This window comes from Oryctolagus cuniculus, chromosome 7 (genome assembly GCF_051225735.1).
Source record: "Oryctolagus cuniculus isolate XC-2025 breed Fujian yellow rabbit chromosome 7, ASM5122573v1, whole genome shotgun sequence".
Classification (NCBI taxonomy): domain Eukaryota; kingdom Metazoa; phylum Chordata; class Mammalia; order Lagomorpha; family Leporidae; genus Oryctolagus; species Oryctolagus cuniculus.
Window position 1 is genome coordinate 94,669,531 of NC_142873.1, and position 18,960 is coordinate 94,688,490.

At 37.5% G+C, this 18,960-nt stretch overlaps 1 protein-coding gene across 4 annotated transcripts in view; it reads left to right on the forward strand.

Annotated features, from left to right (window-relative positions):
• Positions 1–18,960, forward strand: part of USP33 (ubiquitin specific peptidase 33) — a 72,301-nt gene that overhangs the window by 16,598 nt on the left and 36,743 nt on the right. For all 4 annotated transcript variants that reach the window (XM_051857562.3, XM_051857559.3, XM_051857560.3 and 1 more), the window contains exons 2-10: positions 4,180–4,311; positions 4,477–4,530; positions 4,923–4,985; positions 6,160–6,312; positions 9,391–9,493; positions 11,284–11,353; positions 15,694–15,807; positions 16,428–16,506; positions 17,913–18,330. In XM_051857562.3, the coding sequence (XP_051713522.2) occupies positions 4,231–4,311; positions 4,477–4,530; positions 4,923–4,985; positions 6,160–6,312; positions 9,391–9,493; positions 11,284–11,353; positions 15,694–15,807; positions 16,428–16,506; positions 17,913–18,330 (1,135 nt within the window). In that variant the 5' untranslated portion in view covers positions 4,180–4,230. The remainder of the gene's footprint in view (positions 1–4,179; positions 4,312–4,476; positions 4,531–4,922; positions 4,986–6,159; positions 6,313–9,390; positions 9,494–11,283; positions 11,354–15,693; positions 15,808–16,427; positions 16,507–17,912; positions 18,331–18,960) is intronic.

The following is an 18,960-nucleotide window of genomic DNA, read 5'->3' on the forward strand; positions in this document are numbered from 1 at the left end:
GTAGCAGAGAGCTGAATCAGAAGTGGAGCTGCCGAGACTTGAACCGGCACCATGTGGGATACTGGCACTGCAAGCAGTGGCTTTAACCTGCTATACCACAGTGCTGGCCTGAGTATTATTTATAAAGACCATATCAGAATAAAAAAGAGCACCATTTTCTGCTAATGAAGGTACAAAGCTACTCAATGCATTCAGTCAAGAGAGAGACCTAAAGAGAGATCTTCCATCCACTGTTGCACTCCCCAAATGGCCACAACGACTGGAACTGGGCTGATCCGAAGCCAAGAAGCAGGTGCAGGGGTCCAAGTACTTGGGCCTTCTTCCACTGCTTTCCCAGGGGCATTACTAGGGAGCTAGATTGGAAGTAGAGCAGCTGGAACTAGAACTAGAGGCTCCCATATGGGATGTTGGTGCTGTGGGCTGTGGCTTTACCTACTATACCACAGTGCTGAACCCAGAGAAAGACATCTTAACAATGGTCTTGGTATTGATTTCTTGGATGTGGCACTCAGAAGAGGCAACAGCAGTAAAAATAATCTTGGAATACATCAAATCAAAAAGATTCTGCCACACAAAGGAAACTATCAACAAAATGCAAAGGCGAAGTCCAGAACAGAAGAAAACATTTGCAGGCCCTATGTTAAGGGAATAATAAAAAATTATATAAAGCATTCCAGCTCCACAGCAAAAAATCAAGTAACATGATTTTAAAATAGCCAAAGGACTTGAACTATAAAATGGATTCCAGTCCAGCTCTCTGCTGTGGCCCGGGAAGGCAGTGGAGGATGGCCCAAGTCCTTGGGCCCTGCATCCACATGGGAGACCAGGAGGAAGCACCTGGCTCCTGGCTTCGGATCGGCGCAATGCGCCGGCCGTGGCGGCCATTTTGGGGGTTAACCAATGGAAAAGGATGACCTTTCTCTCTCTCTCTCTCTCTGTCTCTCTCTCTTTCACTAACTCTGCCTGTCAAAAAAAAAAAATCAATAATTTTTAGGGAAATATAAATCAGAACTACAGTGAAAACATACCTTGAAATCAAGTGAATGGATAAACAAAATATAATATACACAATGGAATGTTATTCAACTTGGAAAAAGGAAATTCTGACATATACTACAACTTGGGTGCACTTTTGAAGACATTATCCTAAGTAAAATATGCCAGACACAAAAAGACATACTGTATGATTGCATTTATGAGGTCCTTAGTCAGCTTTTTAGAGACAAAGTAGAATAGTGTTGCCAGAGGCTGGAGGGAGGAGAATGGGAAGTTTAATGAGTATATAATTTGATTTTTGCAAGATGAAAAGAGTTCTGGAGATTGTATAATAGTATGAATGTACTGAATACTGCTGAGCTACATGCTTAAAAATGGTTAAGATGGTAAATTTAATCTATATTTTAATGGTTCTGTTTGATATATATATATTTTAAGATTTATTTATTTATTTGAAAGAGTTACACAGAGAAGCAGAGGCAGAGAGAGGTCTTCCATCCAGTGGTTCACCCCGCAATTGGCTGCAACCACTGGAGCTGCGCTGATCCAAAGCCAGGAGTTTCTTCTGGGTCTCCCATGCAGGTGTAGGGGCCCAAGGACTTAGACCATCTTCTACTGCTTTCCCAGGTCATGCATAGCAGAGAGCTGGATCAGAAGTGAAGCAGCTGGGACTTGAACTGGTGCCCATATAGGATGCTGGCACTGTAGGCAATGGCTTTACCTGCTATACCACAGCGCTAGCCCCAATACATATTTTTAATACTCATTTTATTCATTTGAAAGATAGAGCAGCAGACAGAGAAAGAGGGATAAAGAAAGTCAGAGTTGTAGATATCTTCTCTCTGCTAGTTCACTCCCCAGTGCTTGTAACAACAAGGTCTGGGTTAAGCCAAATCCAGGAGCCAGGAACTCTGTCCAGGTCTCCCATGTGAGTGCCAGAGACTCAAGAAGTCAGGCCATCATCTGCTGCCTCTCAGGCAGGTTAGCAAGAAGCAAGATTGGAGAGATGGAGGTGGACCTTGATCGATCCCAAGATACTGTTTTATAATACTGTTATTTGTTGGACACTAGTACTTAACTTTACACAGTCCTGACTCAAACAGTAAGTTTGAGCATCTTTTCATGAACGTTATGGGCTTAAAAAAAAAAAAAGGACCATTCCATGGGAGACCAGTGAACTAAATAACTGCTGTAAGGACAGAGCCAGATTGGAAGAGAATAGCTGGGAGAGGAACCCATGCCCGTATGGGTGCTGGCGCTGCAGGTGGAGGCTTAGCCTGTGACACAGCTCTGGCCCCTGTTGCTTTCTAATCTTAAAAAAAAAAAAAAAAAAAAAAAATCCTTAAATATTATCCTTACCTCTCCCCTTCCTCCTCTCTCCTTTGTATTTCTGCCTTTCAAATAAATACATAAATCTTTTTTTCAAAGATTTATTTGTTTACTTAAGAGACAGAGTTACAGAGAGGGATAGACAAAGCGATCTTCCATCCACTGTTTCCCAGATGGCCACAATGGCTGGAGCTGGGCTGATACAAAGCCAGGAGCTTCTTTTGGGTCTCCCATGTGAGTGCAGGGCCCCAAGCACTTGGGCCACCTTCTATTGTTTTTCAAGACTATCTACAGGGAGCTGGATCAGAAGTGGAACAGCTGGCATATGGGATGCCGGCACTGCAGGTGAATGCTTAACCTACTACACCGCAGCGTCGATCTCATAAATCCTAAAGTTAAAAAAAAAAAAGTTGCTCAGCTGTTTCCTGGCTTGCATTAACACAAGTGAAAAGTTTGCTGTCACTTTGTTCTTTGTATTAAGAATCTATTGGCAGCCGGCGCCGTGGCTCAATAGGCTAATCCTCCACCTTGCGGCGCCGGCACACCGGGTTCTAGTCCCGGTTGGGGCACCGGATTCTGTCCCGGTTGCCCCTCTTCCAGGCCAGCTCTCTGCTATGGCCAGGGAGTGCAGTGGAGGATGGCCCAGGTGCTTGGGCCCTGCACCCCATGGGAGACCAGGAAAAGCACCTGGATCCTGGCTCCTGCCAGGATCAGTGCGGTGCGCCGGCTGCAGCGGCGGCCATTGGAGGGTGAACCAACGGCAAAGGAAGACCTTTCTCTCTGTCTCTCTCTCTCACTGTCCACTCTGCCTGTCAGAAAAAAAAAAAAAAAAAAAGAACCTATTGGCTGCTTTTTAATTTTTTAAAAGATTTATTTACTTGAAAGAGTTAGATCTTCCATCTACCGGTTCACCCCCCCAAAATGACCACAATGGCTGGGCCTGGGCCAGGCAGAACTCAGGAGCCAGCAGCTTATTGTAGGTCTTCTATGTGTGTGCTGGGGTCCAAGGACTTATGCCACCTTCCACTGATTTCCTGGGCAATTAGCAGCGAGCTGTACCAGATGTGTAGCAGCTGGGACTTGAACTAGTGCCCATATGGGATGCTAGCATCTCAGGTGACAGCTTAATCTGCTAAGCCACAATGCTGACCCCTGGCAAGATTTTGTCCCCCAGAGGATATAATTTAATACTCTGTTGTCTAGAGACATTGACTGTCAGCTCAGTGAGGGTGGAGGTATTTTGGCTGTAATGAGTGCACAAGACAGTCCCAACCACAAAGAATTATTGGCCCTAAGTGTTGGTAGTGCCACGTTGAGAAACCATAATATAAAGTGCCTATCCTGTTTCAGTGCCTGATACCAGGTGATTTCATTTATATCACGAGTAGAAGCTGCTGTTAAGAGTACAAATGGAGCTTTCTATTTTGAAGTTGTTTTCAATTTCTAGTCTAAAGATTAATCATTTTTTATTTAGGATTAATATCTTTTCAAAATCAAATAACTTAAGTTTTTCCTCTTAAATAAAATGGGAATTAGAGGAAAAACAGCAAAATCATGGAGAACCAAACTTGCCTTTATTCATAACTATTAATATAAGTAAAATGTTTATTTGGTAGAGAAATTTCCAAAGTTCAAATTAACTTTGATTTTGAAACTTATGTATGTTTAAAAATACATTCTTTTGAAGGGCAGACTTGTAAATATCTGTCATTCTTATGTTATCTTTCATTTTAATTTTAATATCTAATATATATAATATAAATAAATGTAAATAAAATATAATTAATATGTTTTAATATATTTTTAATATTTTAGCATTTTTAAATGAAATTTTTGGGGTCACTTTTCATATAGGTATTTCCTCATTTGGAAAGCCTTGGGAAACAAGATAAACTTTCTAACAAGATGTCAGCTTTACGAAATCATTGTCCACATTTGGATTCAGTTGGTGAAATAACAAAAGAAGATTTGATACAAAAGTCTCATGTAAGATACAGGTTTTTCACTTTCCTCCCAATTGTACATTTTCTGTAAATTACTAAAGTACTCCATGTTCATGAGTCCAATTTAAAAATATATGATGATGATAATGGATTGTATATATATTTGACTATTCAACAATATTGTCTTTTTAAAAATTTCTTCTCATAGGGTACTTGTCAGGACTGTAAAGTCAGAGGACCAAATCTTTGGGCATGCCTGGAGGTATGTATATATATATATTTTTTTTTTCTGAAATTTAGACCTAAATAATGATAACCAGAAAAAAACTTTGACACCTAAAAGGATTTTGTAGATAAACATACTTTTAAAACTTCATTATTGATGAAACATTAAGCTTCAAACTTTGGAAGGACTTGAACTTAATGGTGCTTTTGCACACTTTTTAATAAATTGCTTTGGTATTTTATGCTTTTATTAGAGGTCGTTTAACTTTTGGTTAAATCGATTGTAGAAAGTCATTGACACATATAATCAAAACTTAACTGTTAAGAGTTAACACATGTAATCAAAACAACTGCAGATTAATTGTAATGCTGTTACAAATTTACGTGTTGTAAAATGCCTTATTTTCCTTCTTGTATAATTATTTATAGAATAGATGTTCATATGTTGGCTGTGGTGAATCGCAAGTAGATCACAGCACCATACATTCTCAGGTGTGTATATATGAATTTTCAATGCAGACATTTTTTAAATGTTTCATTTTGAGATAATTGTAAAATGGAAGATGTGTTTTTAAAGGGAGACTGAAGGAAAAGGACAGCCAATAATACAACACTGTTAATTGAAGTTTTAAAAAATTTAAACTTTTTTTGTGAGTTAAAATTTCATTTATTCTGTTTAAGTAGGGGAGGAGAACTACTAAGAAGATCAGTATTAGAATGAGGTTGTAATTAAGACAACACTCATTTAAGAAACATAGACCCAGGTATATGGAGGTGACAGCTAGAATATTTGGGGTTTTGGAGGTGGAGTTAGAAAGTAGATGCTTAGGTTTATTAACTCCGCTTGGCTGACTCTTACAACTCAGCTCATAGTGCTATTTCCTGCACATCATCCTGATGAGTCCCCCTGCTGCTTTGCTCTGAGTGTTCAGTGTAACTTTGGCATGCATGTTTTGTGATGATAGCTCTCATTCTAAACTGCAAGTTTCTAGAGTGAAGTGTGTCTTAAAATGTTCATGGATGTCTACAGCATCAACTTTCTCAACTGGGATTCCTCAAGAGAATTATTTAAACCCAAATATTTAAATTTAGCCCAAAGGCATCCATTGTCTGTAATTTATTTCTCTTCTGTGCATCTTGGTTGGTGTTTGCTATAAACCAGCCTTGGGAGAATTGAGAATTAGTCACTCAAATAATTTTCTATAGGGCTTAATTCTTTTGAAGAACTCTGATTCAAAAAGACTAGGTTTTATTCTATCCAAGATCTTATATTTGCTGTTGCTTCAGAGGTTTTATGCTTTGACTTAATTTCATTTGTGTTCTTTTTGTTTTGACTTCCTAGAATAGTTACTTGCTATCAATTATTATCAGTTATTTTTTAGATTATTTGCTAACTGCAAAGCAGAGTTTTAGACTCTTGTGCTTATCTTTCCATAATGAATAGTTGGGGGGAAAGCACAGAATAACTTCAAGAATAGTCTTAGATATTGTTACTATTTACCAAAGTAATTTATCGAAACAATTATTTTTGGTGTCTTGATTTATTAACTCTTCTGAGTATATTATTCATCGAAGGTAACAGTTCATCTTATGTGATCTATTGAAGAAGTGTTTTCACATAATCTAATTCTGGTTCCTCTACTCTCTCTCCTGTGGAATTATGCAGGAGACAAAGCATTATCTAACTGTGAACCTTACCACTCTTCGAGTTTGGTGTTATGCTTGCAGCAAAGAAGTATTTTTGGATAGGAAATTAGGAACTCAGCCTTCATTGCCTCATGTAAGACAGCCTCACCAAGCACAAGAAAACAATGTTCAGGTAATGGTCTATATCCATTTATAAGGTGACATTAGGGAATAACTCAGAATTTGTCATACATTTGAAATTTAAAAAGGAATCTTGCCTAACCTGTACTACAAAAAATTGGTGAAGCAGGCCCTTTTTTCCTCAAATGAAGGACTTTTATACTCCTTTATTTTTGTGTATAGCTTGAAACCCACCTACCTGAAGCTTGAAAACTATCTAATGAATTACATAAGCTTCTTTTAAAAAAATGGTTTAAGTCCGTATTTATCCTTTTTCTGGAAAATCTGATTCCATGAGTGTTGGTGGGCCTTGTTTGATAGTGAATGCCAAGTAATAATTCAGTCCCTTTCCCACATTCCTTTGCCTCCCCACCCCTATTTGTGTTAATGTGAATATTAACTGCTGCTTGTTAAAAACTAAGTAGGATGTAATTAAACTTAACATCAGCCTTTAGTTACAGATTTTTCTTTTCGGACCAAGAGACTTAGAAAGTCAATTATACACCTATAAAAAGTGATCACTTTCAGAATTTTCAGTGAAATAAAAATCAGAAAAGGGAAATGAAGAAATTAGAATAGTTGGCTTCTAACTCTGATCATCATTTGGTCAGGATTTAATCAGATTGTATTTTTTCCCTCATGTATTACAGAAATTGTATTTCTGTGTACCTGTTCCTTGATAGCAACAAATTTTCCTATTGTATCTTGTGTGTCATATTCTGATGGCAGACATTTCCGATAAATATGCTTGCCTCACACGTTATATAATTCAATGTGATTAGATTTTAGACAAGAAATTCTTATTTGTTATGTTTCCAGTTAACAGTTAAATGGCTGTTTAATCATTAGTATTACTGTTTCTCCCACTGATACCAACATATCATTCACAAATGTGTTTAATATTTTTTGAAAGTCTTAGTAGAGTGAAAATAACAATTTCTTGGCTTCTTTTGCATTGCTAACAAAATTGATATGATAAATAAAATTTAAACACATAAGGAACTGGTAATAGTCTTTTTTTTTTTTTTTTGACAGGCAGAGTGGACAGTGAGAGAGAGAGAGAGAGAGAGGTCTTCCTTTGCCATTGGTTCACCCTCCACTGGCCACCGCGGCCGGCGCACTGCGCTGATCCGATGGCAGGAGCCAGGTACTTATCCTGGTCTCCCATGGGGTGCAGGGCCCAAGGACTTGGGCCATCCTCCACTGCACTCCCTGGCTGCAGCATAGAGCTGGCCTGGAAGAGGGGCAATCAGGGACTAGAACCCGGTGTGCCGGCGCCGCTAGGCGGAGGATTAGCCTAGTGAGCCGCGGCGCTGGCCTGGTAATAGTCTTAAAAGGTAAAATTATTAGCGTCACTAAGGGAAAGTGAAGTTAAATAAGCTATCTGTTGCTGTTCTGCTAGAACAGATTAAGATTGCAAATGCTAATGAGCATTGCATCTGGTAGAATAAGGATACTGATAGTTATCTAATGATTTGTAAATGTCTGGTGATTTATAGATACATTAACACATAAAAGGCCTGAGCTTTATTTCATGCAGCTTCCTAATGATCCCAATGTTGAAGTTTTTCAGAAGCACAAAATTATTTGTATAAGTTTCTTTAGAAATACAAAATTTGTAGGCTGTTTGAACTTGTAATTTTTATTTATTTTTTTTTATATATTTTTTTATTTTTTATTTATTTATTTATTTATTTGACAGGCAGAGTGGACAGTGAGAGAGAGAGACAGAGAGAAAGGTCTTCCTTTGCCGTTGGTTCACCCTCCAATGGCCGCCGCGGCCGGCGCACCGCGCTGATCCGATGGCAGGAGCCAGGATCCAGGTGCTTTTCCTGGTCTCCCATGGGGTGCAGGGCCCAAGCACCTGGGCCATCCTCCACTGCACTCCCTGGCCACAGCAGAGGGCTGGCCTGGAAGAGGAGCAACCGGGACAGAATCTGGCACCCGACCGGGACTAGAACCCGGTGTGCTGGCGCCGCTAGGCGGAGGATTAGCCTAGTGAGCCGCGGCGCCGGCCGAACTTGTAATTTTTATAAAACAGCAAAATATTGGAAACCATGCAAATGTCATTAATAAGATTTTTCAAATATACTTTTTCCCCTAGGTAGTAAGATTTTGAATGATTTTCTTAAGCCTTAATACCTGTCTGTCATTAAATATTGCTAGTAAGCATGTATCATCTTTATAAAATAATTACTCTATTTTAAAAAATTAGGATATGAGACCTACTCAAGTATCTAATATCCTTAGATACCAGGAAGGAAAATAAATGTATAAAGTGGGTAGATGTAAATGTATGACTGCATTGTGGAGGTGGAATAAAGTTTTAGTCGATTGGAGAACCTGAATACATGCTTAATGCATACTGCTACTCAGTGTTTTTTCTCCATCTGATTGTTGCTGAATGGGTTCATTGTATTTTGATCTTCTGATAGTAAAAAAAAAAAAAAAAAAAAAACAAAAAAACAAAAAACTGAAGATTCTGATTTTGTGTGTATTTTCCTGAATTTTAAAACTTTAACTCACAAAGCTTTTTGTTGCTTATAGCAATCTGAGTTAGCATTTGGCCAGGGTCACCAACTCCTAGAAATTAATGTTAGGGTATTTTTATCATTTAAAATGAGCATTAGAACTATTTAATAAACACCAAAGGATGCAAAACAAATATGTCAATAAGTATTGGAAGATTGTAGAAGTCCACATAGATGTTGATGTGTTATGAAATGATACTTGTTTTTTTTTTTTTTTTTTTGTTTACTATGGAAAGGTAGTATCTGAAAACAATGTAGGATAGTGCATTTTTGAGGTCTTTGTTGCTGCAGTGAGATGTCATTGAATTTTAATTACTGAGTTTTAAATTCAGAAAAGAAATTTATAAAAAGTGGCTTTATATTTTACTATGTATGTTAATAAAGCTAGGAAAACATGCTATTACCTTGTGCAGATCCTTGTTTCTTTTGAAATATAAATGTACTATCAATTCTTGATTATTAAAATAGCATTCAATAAGTTTTATAATGCAGATGTTACATAATTAAAACTTTTTAAACTTAAGGATGTGCTCAAGCATGCTATCTTTTCTGTTAATAAGGATTTTAAAATACCTACTAATACAACGTTAAAAACACCTCTGGTTGCTGTATTTGATGATCTGGATATAGAAGTGGAAGAAGAAGATGAACTTAAGGCAAGAGGTAAAATAGTTCTTCTATGTAACACTTCTCCCTTGAGTGGCAACTGTCCATTTCTTTACAAAACTGTGTAATGGAAAAATTGCAAAATCTAGAGGTGAATAATGAGATGATAATTACATATTAGGAACTCAGAAATTTATATAATTGTAAATTATAAATTGCCTTTCTCTGGTTCACTTTACCAAAGTTAAGATCTTATTCTTTTGCAGATTAGCCTTATGACATTTTGCTTAACTTGTCTTTGGAGACGTGTTTGAGCCATAGTTGTCAATTCATTTTTCTCTTCTTATCTGTCAGTGATAGGAATTGGTGGGGATGTGTCAAGGTACTCCTTTAACAGAATTTCCAAAGAGAGAGCATGCATTTGAAAAGAGTGAGGTAATTCAGTAGACCTCAGCTTTGTTCTCTACTTATTCTCTGCATCAAGAACCAGCCTATTGGCATCAGTGGCATCATGCCATAGTGAATAATGCTGGTGTCCCATATGTGTGCCAGTCCTTGCTGCTCCACTTCTGATCCAGCTCAGTGCTAATGTGCCTGGGAAATCAATGGAAGATGTTCCAAGTGCTTGGGCCCCTGCAACCACATAAGACACCTGGAAGAAGCTCCTGGTTTTGGCCTGGCCGTTGTGGCCATTTGGGGACCGCTTGGGCCATCTTCCACTGCTTTCCCAGGCTCATTAGCAGGGAGCTGACTGGGAGTGGAGCAGCTGGGATTTGAACCTGCACCCATATGGGATGTTGGCATCACGAGCAGAGGCTTAACTTACTATGCCACAGTCCTGGCTTTCCTTTATTTATTTATTTTTTTGTTGATGTAATACTACTATAAGGAGAATAGATTCGGTAGATTTCATAGATACAATTCTAAGAATATGATATTCCCTTCTTCCCCTTTCTCTCTTTTCCCTTCTCTTTTTTTTTCCTTCTATAATTTCCCTTCCCTTCCTTTTTTGTCTCCTTTTCTTTCCTTTTTTTTAGTTTTTGACATAACATTTTTAGTTAACATTACATTCAAGCACTTAATGCTCCACTAAAGAGATCAGCAAGTAAAAAGTAAAAAACCCTAGCTCAGTGGTAATATAGGTAAGGGCTATAATCAAATAAAGATGACCATTTTACCTATGTATAGCAAATTATAAATTAATCACAGATCATTAAAACTATATTAGTGTGACATTCTTAACCATTGGTTTGACAAAGATATAAAACTAAGTTTGACAAAAATATATTTGTAACAATACTGATTCATGCATTTCTTTTGTGTTTTGATTTTTTTTTCTTTTTAAATTTTAGCTTCTACATATTAGGGAGAACATGTGGTATTTGTTTCTCTGTGGCCAACTTATTTCACTCAGCATGATGTCCTTCAGTTGCATCCATTTTGATGCAGTTGGTAGAATTTCATTTTTTATTGCTGAATAATATTCTGGGGTGTGTGTGTGTGTATAAATATATCACATTTCCTTTATCCATTTATCTGATGATGGACAACTTGGTTGATTCCATATTTTGGCTGTTGTGAACAAATACTGCTACAAACAACATATTTATTCTTAAAGTGTAGTATGCAAGACTGTTCTAAAATTTCAGAAGTTGAGACAACTCATCCTTGATTTTATTTAAAGCTCAAAAAATCTAGTGATTCTAAGGTTTCCAAAAGTGTTCCTCTCTGGGTTGAGTTGATATTTTGTATTTACACAGTCCTTAATGCAGTTTGGGAACTATAGTAATCATAGTTGAGTCATTTTTGCATTATTGAATGATTGCTTACTTTTTACTTCTTAATAGGTCTTACAGGTTTGAAAAATATTGGAAATACTTGTTATATGAACGCCGCTTTGCAGGCTCTTTCTAATTGGTAAGTATAAGTTTTTGTTTGTATAGTTTTGTTTTTTTAATTTGAGAGGCAGAGATACACGATAGAGAATGTATATCTGCTGTTTCATTCCCTAAATGTCTGCAGTGGCTGAGGCCTACCCAGAAGCCAGGAGTGCAATCCACATTTTCCAAAGGGTGCCAAGACCCCATCACTTAAGCCATTACTGCTGTCTCTTAGGATATGCATTGATGAGAAGATGAAATCAGGACCAAGAGCCAAGAATTGAACCCAGACACTGTTATACTAACCACTTGTCTGTGTAGTTTTATGAGGTTATTCTTTGAGCAGAAAACTATGCCACTAGGGTAGCTGACTGACTCCCATGTAGATTATGTAAGAATATGAGTTGAAACATAATCCATTGTTGTCCCATTGGGGGTACTCTGTGTATGCCTGTAGTTTCTTAAGACCAGTGGTCTGGGTATAATCCCCAGTTAATTGTGTTTTTTGAGCAAGTTTTGTTTTGTTTTGTTTTGTTCTGTTTTAACATCTAAAAACTGAGTGAGGAACTTGAACTAAATGATTCTTCAGATTACTTTAGTTCTGAGTTTGTATGAAAATATTATATTCTGTAGGTGGAATTTTGTAAGAAGGCATTTATTCTGTAAGAAGAAATTCAAATTTTTTATTTCTTAATCATAGTCCTACAAAATAGAGCAGGTATTACTCTCTTTTTTTAAGATTTATTTTTATATGAGAGTTACATATAGAGGGAGGGAGAGACAGAAGTCTTCCTAGACCATTAGCAGAGAGATATATTGGAAGAGGAACAGCCAGGACACAAACTGGTACCTATATGGGATGCTGGTGTCGCAGGTGGAGGCTTAACCTACTATGCCACAGTGCCAGCCCCCAGGTATTACTCTTAAGTTTAAATGTGTTGCATGGTGCAGGCTCTGGGGAGGGTTCTCCTTGGCTACATTATATCATGGTAGGAACACATGTATCTTTGTATAGTCTCCCTTTCTTTATAAAGCCACAAGGATTTAATCATGAGCACTACAGTTAATGGCCAAATTTAATCACTTTCCAGAGGTCTCTGCCCCCAAACACTAAAGTTGAATTAACTTACATCCTCTTCATACCATTAATATAAGACTTTGGAGATTAAATTCCTATGTGAATTAGGATGAACAAATCCTAGCTCTGGACCAGAATTGACATTGCTCTTTCTATTGCCTTGAATTTTGTAGTAGTGATTGAAGACTGAATGTATGCATACTTCTTCAAAAAGAATTTCATTTTCATTTTGACATGGCCCTCTATACTTTCTGTACTCATATTCAGATTAGGTTATGTCCCATAATTATGTTATGTTCCATTACCCTGTGAACTGAAGAAAACCTAATTTTTATTAAGTGGTCAAGAACACCTCTTTGAAGAAGTGATATTTATTCTGAAACTTAAAGAATGAGGATGAGTTGATGTGAGAAAGGTTGGGGAAAGGTCCAGCCTTGTGATGTAGTGGATTAAGTTGCAGTGTCATCCCATATTGGAGTGCCTGTTCAGTCCTGGCTGCTCTGCTTCCAGTCCAGCTCTCTGCTAATGTGCCTGGGATGACAGTGGAAAATGACCCAGGTACTTGGACTTCTGCCACCCACATGGGAGACCTGGATGGAGTTCTTGGCTCCTGGCTTCTGCCTGGCCTGGCCCTGACCATCCTGGCCATTTGTGGAATGCACTATTGGATAGAAGGTCTCTTTCACTGTCTCTCTCTCTCATTCTGCCTTTCAAATCAGTAAGTAAATCTTGAAGAGAAGGAAGGAAGATGAGAGGGGGAGAGGGAAGGAAGGAGGGAGGAAGGGAAATATTTCAAGCAAAAAGGTCTGTAATCGGCCTTGGAGTGGAGATGAGCTTGACACTTTTGAGGACTGGAAGAAAATCTGTATGGCAGGAAAATAGATACAGTGGGGTGTGAATGACATGAATTCAAGTGTTGCGGGTCATATTAAAGGTTTGTTTCTAAATGTGTGGTTGAAGTATTTTTATAACAGGGTAGCTAAATAATCTGATTTATATTTTAAAAGCATCACTGTGGTTGCCAAGTGAGAAGTGGATTGGAGGGAGAAGAGAATGAAATTTGGAAGACCAGCTAGGAGACTGTTCTCGTTTGGGCAAGATCACTGGTGGCGTACACTATCTAGTGTGGTAGGAAAGGATTGATGAATAGGAGAAAAGCATTTTTAGGAGAATAATTGGCTGATAAGATATGAGTAGAATAAGTGGGAAAAGGGAGTAGGAGATCCACATTCAGTGATGTAATCATATTGAATCTATAGGTTGATACTGCTATTTGTATATATTATATATATGTACATATACTTTTTCCTTTTTCCTTTTTTTTTTTTTTTTTTTTTTTTTTTTTTTTTTTTGACAGGCAGTGAGAGAGAGAGAGACAGAGAAAAAGGTCTTCCTTTGCCGTTGGTTCACCCTCCAATGGCTACCGCGGCCAGCGTGCTGCGGCTGGCGCACTGCACTGATCTGATGGCAGGAGCCAGGTACTTCTCCTGGTCTCCCATGGGGTGCAGGGCCCAAGCACTTGGGCCATCCTCCACTGCACTCCCTGGCCACAGCAGAGAGCTGGCCTGGAAGAGGGGCAATCAGGACAGAATCCGGCACCCCGACCGGGACTAGAACCCGGTGTGCCGGCGCCGCAAGGCGGAGGATTAGCCTAGTGAGCTGCAGCACCGGCCTATATACATATACATTTTTTTATATATATATACATATATATATGTAAACATGGAAGTTTAAATAACTTTGCCAAGGAGAGTGTTAAGCGCAATTAAGACATAGCTTGGCTGGGTCAGCACTGTGGTGTAAGTAAAGCCGCTGCCTGCAGTGCTGTCATCCCATATGGACATCAGTTTAAGTCCCAGCTGCTCCACTTCTGATCCAGCTCTCTGCATTGGCCTGGGAAAGCAGTAGAAGATGGCTCAAGTCCTTGGGTCTTTGCACCCACATGGGAGACCCAGAAGAATCTCCTGGCTCCTGGCTTTGGATCAGTGTAGCTCCAGCCATTGAGGCCATCTGGAGAGTGAACCAGCGGATGGAAGACCTCTCTCTCTCTGCCTATCTTTTCAAATAAATAAATCTTAAAAAAAAAAAAAAAAAGACACTGCTTAGAAAGCCTGAAGCCTATCTGGATGCCTTAGATTTAACCCCCAACTCCACTCCCTGTTCCAGCTTCCTTATTGCACACCTGGGGAAGCAATAGTTTGATGGCTCAAGTAGTTGGGTCCTTGCCACCATATGGAAACCTGGATTGAGTTCTGGGCTCCTGGCTTCACTTAGCTGTTGTCATTTGGGAAGTGAATCAGCAGATAGAAGAGCTCTATCTATTTCTCTGTCTGTCTTTCAAATAAATTAAAAAGCAAAAATAAATAAGTGAATAAATGACTTTGCCAAGGTTATCAGGGAGTAAGCATTATAGCAGAATTCTAACTCTAAGCTTTTTGTCTTGCTATAGGTCCTTTGTTGTTGATACTATGCAGTACTGCCTTTACACATTTACTTTGAAGCTCCTTTGATTTCACTTGAAGATGTGGATGATAAGACTACAGTGTTGCTAAGAGATATAGTTTAGTGTCTATCCATATATCTTCATAGGAAAGTCTGGTTATTGCAGGCCAGCATTTCGTCTTTTGTTCAGTTTCTTGTAACTGAATAGATTCACAGAGGTTCCTGCAAGCTAAGCAGACTCGCCAAAGATTATAAATTGCATTATAATTGTTAACTTGAACCACTGACAGATATCAGTACTGCATACTAGGATGTAGAAGCCCAGGAAAGAGCAGGTTGATTTCATAGTTAAATTTTGAACATTTTAAATTGTAAACATCATGGAAACCAGCATTTTAGGCATTTGATATAAATTAGGAGAGATTATTGACTTGATGTAAATTTGGTCATCATTGGCGTTTGTGTGAAAATTTAAATCACGTAGGAAAGAGAATATAGTAAAGAGAGGAAAAATGATAGGTTAAAGTCCTGAGGAATCCTTATATTTAATTGTCTAACAGCAAGAAAAAGCAATGGAGTAAAAACTGTGTTACAGTGGTCAAGGGATGGTTTGTTCAAATGCAAATATTACTGAAGGAGAACTGGGCCCTGTATGGAAGGCGGATGTGTGGTGGGACCAAACATTCTTTGAACAGGTTGGACTACTGAAACTACAGAAAAGTGACTGTGAAGCTGCAGGAAGGAGCACAGAAATAACAGATGCATGGGAATGTGTGCTGTCAGTTCACTGAGCAATGGGAAATTAACTAGTATTGAGCTTTGATTTTACTGTTACATTTTCCTCTTTTTTCAATTAGTCCACCTTTGACACAATTTTTTCTTGATTGTGGAGGACTCGCTCGAACAGATAAGAAACCAGCCATTTGTAAAAGTTATCTCAAACTCATGACAGAATTGTGGCATAAAAGCAGGTATGTTCTTAATGTATTAATCTTTATTGTATTTTAAAATGAATATTATAAATGTTGAAAGGATGCAGATCTATTTACAGAGCTGAACCAAAAAGAGATCTGAGATGGTTCAGTTTAGTTATGTCTCAGGCACGTTACATTTGAAAAGGGACATCCAAATGAAGGAGTCATAGAAGTTTGAAAGTATCTGAACTGGTAAGTGGTATTGAATTGTTAGGCCTGCTGTTACTGAATTCATTGAATTTAATGCAGGAGTATGCATTTGCAAATCACTAAAATTAGACTATAGGGGCCTTTATGAATGTTTCCTGCTTCTATTTAATTATTTTAAAGTTTAGCATTAGGATAATAATTGTTTGCTATGATAATTTTGCTTTAACTATTTAAGAAATTGCATTTTTGAAAACTCAGTGGAACGTTCATTTAATTGGGAGTAGAGTAATAAAATATCACTTAAAATATCAGTGATAAGCAATTTCTCTGAGCCTGTGAAATGAAAGTACCAGACAGTCCTGATGATTTTTTGAAACATTAACACTTTACAATCACTTTGGATTCTTGGTGGTTAATTAATAAAATAAAAATATAAAATTACTCTATAATAATGTTTTCTTTTTCAGGCCAGGATCTGTTGTCCCTACTAATCTGTTTCAAGGAATTAAAACTGTAAATCCAACATTTCGGGGGTATTCTCAGCAGGTTAGTCTATTGCTTTCATTCACTCTTTTAATAATCTTTAACGAATTTGAAAATTGCTAATATTTTTTGCATTTGTCTATCTTTTTGAGTCCTCATATCTTTATTTATCAAGATAATACTTTATCATGTTTATAATTTTACAATTTATTTTAGTTTTATGTCTATTTTCTAGAAACTTTTTAAATTTTGAGGTGGGTAAATATATCAGTGTATCTTTCCTAGTGCTTTTAGCTTCAAGTTCCACATCCAGAAAGCAAATAAATTTTCACCTTATATTTTCTACTTTTTTTTTTTTTTTTTTTTTTTTTTTTTTTTTTTTGACAGGCAGAGTGGATAGTGAGAGAGAGAGACAGAGAGAAAGGTCTTCCTTTTGCTGTTGGTTCACCCTCCAATGGCCGCCGCAGCTGGCACGCTGCGGCGGTGCACCGCACTGATCTGAAGGCAGGAGCCAGGTGCTTCTCCTGGTCTCCCATGGGGTGCAGGGTCCAAGCACTTGGGCCATCCTCCACTGCACTCCCGGGCCATATCAGAGAGCTGTCCTGGAAGAGGGGCAACCGGGACAGAATCCGGCACCCCGACCGGGACTAGAATCCGGTGTGCCAGCACTGCTAGGTGGAGGATTAGCCTATTGAGCCACGGCGCCGGCCTATTTTCTACATTTTACACTTTGATATTTTTACATTTAGTTCAATATGTCTAGAATTTATTTCTTCTTACAATATAATCTAAATTTCATTTTTACTTTTTCACAGCTAGGAAATTGTACCAAATATACAAATGTAAGAATGCCCCTCTCATCTGATTTAAAATTTTTTTAAATTTTACATGAATATATGATAGGATGTGTACCTAGGCTTTTTTAAAATTAGTTCCACATTACAGTTTCAATTATTTTAGTTGTATATATTTTAATATTAATACCTGCATATCACTTTTTTTTTTTTTCATTTTTTTTCCCATGTAAATTCCCAGATCTCCAAAGATTGTAATTTGGTGCTGTGAGCACTCCAGATTCATCAAGGATTTTTCTTTGAAATACAGTGCACAATTGGATAAAGCTTTAAGTTAGCCAAACTTAAATGTTTCAATTTAGGTCATCTCTCTGTTTCTAATTGTCACATGAGACAAGCCCTTATTTTCTCTGTCATCTCTCTTCAGCTTATAAAGAATAACACAACTGAAAAACCTTCAAATCATCAGTTTATTGAAACTTTTATTTATGTAACTTTGTAGCATTTAGGGCATCCCATCTCTACTGCCTTATGTTCTACAGACTGGAATTTTTTTAGCATAATGCTACAGAGTATAATCAGTTGGTAACTGCATTTTGTATATTTTCAAACTTACACATAAGTTCCAACATACACATGTAATGAAATGGTAACATTATGTTGCTGATACATTAGGATGCGCAAGAATTTCTCCGATGCTTAATGGATTTGCTTCATGAAGAATTGAAAGAGCAGGTCATGGAAGTAGAGGAAGATCCTCAAACCATAACCACGGAGGAGACCATGGAAGAAGATAAGAGCCAGTCGGATGTAGATTTTCAGTCCTGTGAATCTTGTAGCAGCAGTGATAAAGCAGAAAATGAAAATGGCTCTAAAGGCTTTTCTGAAGATAATAATGAAACAACAATGTTGATTCAGGATGATGATAATAATTCAGAAATGTCAAAAGATTGGCAAAAAGAGAAGATGTGCAATAAGATTAATAAAGTAAATTCTGAAGGAGAATTAGATAAAGATAGAGATTCTATGTCAGAAACAGTCGACTTGAACAACCAGGAAACTGTCAAAGTGCAAATACACAGCCGAGCTTCAGGTGACAACTTAATAATTTGATCATGAAAGTGATATTTGTAGACAATGGATGCTTAAGTAATCGTTGCTTTTGGGATTTATAGTAAGCAGAGTTATAGATCAGCAATGTTTGCATGTGTTAAACTCATAAAATTATAGACTTTGAGGATAGGAATTTTATGGTCACTTAATTATTTAAGAGATTTGTCCTCCTTTTGAACTCACATTCATTAGAAGTCTTTTATATAGTATTCTAGAAAATTGGGCCCCTCAAAATTTTTTCTTTTATTATAAGCAGATTTTCTTGAGATACTGGGAAAAAGCAAAATAGCCCAAATTGCAGTTTTCTAATTATATACAATTAGGTTTAGATTGCTGCTGTCACTGGAGTTACATCAGATGTGTTCCAATGTGAGAGTTTAATTTACTGTAGTGAACCATATTATGCCAGAATATTCCATAATACTAGTCAATGTTCCTTTAGGAAAGTGCTGTTAACCATATAAAAGATAGTTAAATAAAAACTGCATGTATATTTACCTTTTTTTTTTTTTTTAAGATTTATTTATTTTATTTGAAAAGCAGAGTTAGAGGAAGAGACAGAGAATCTTCCATCCTCTGGTTCTCTCCCCAAATGTCTGCAATGGCCAGA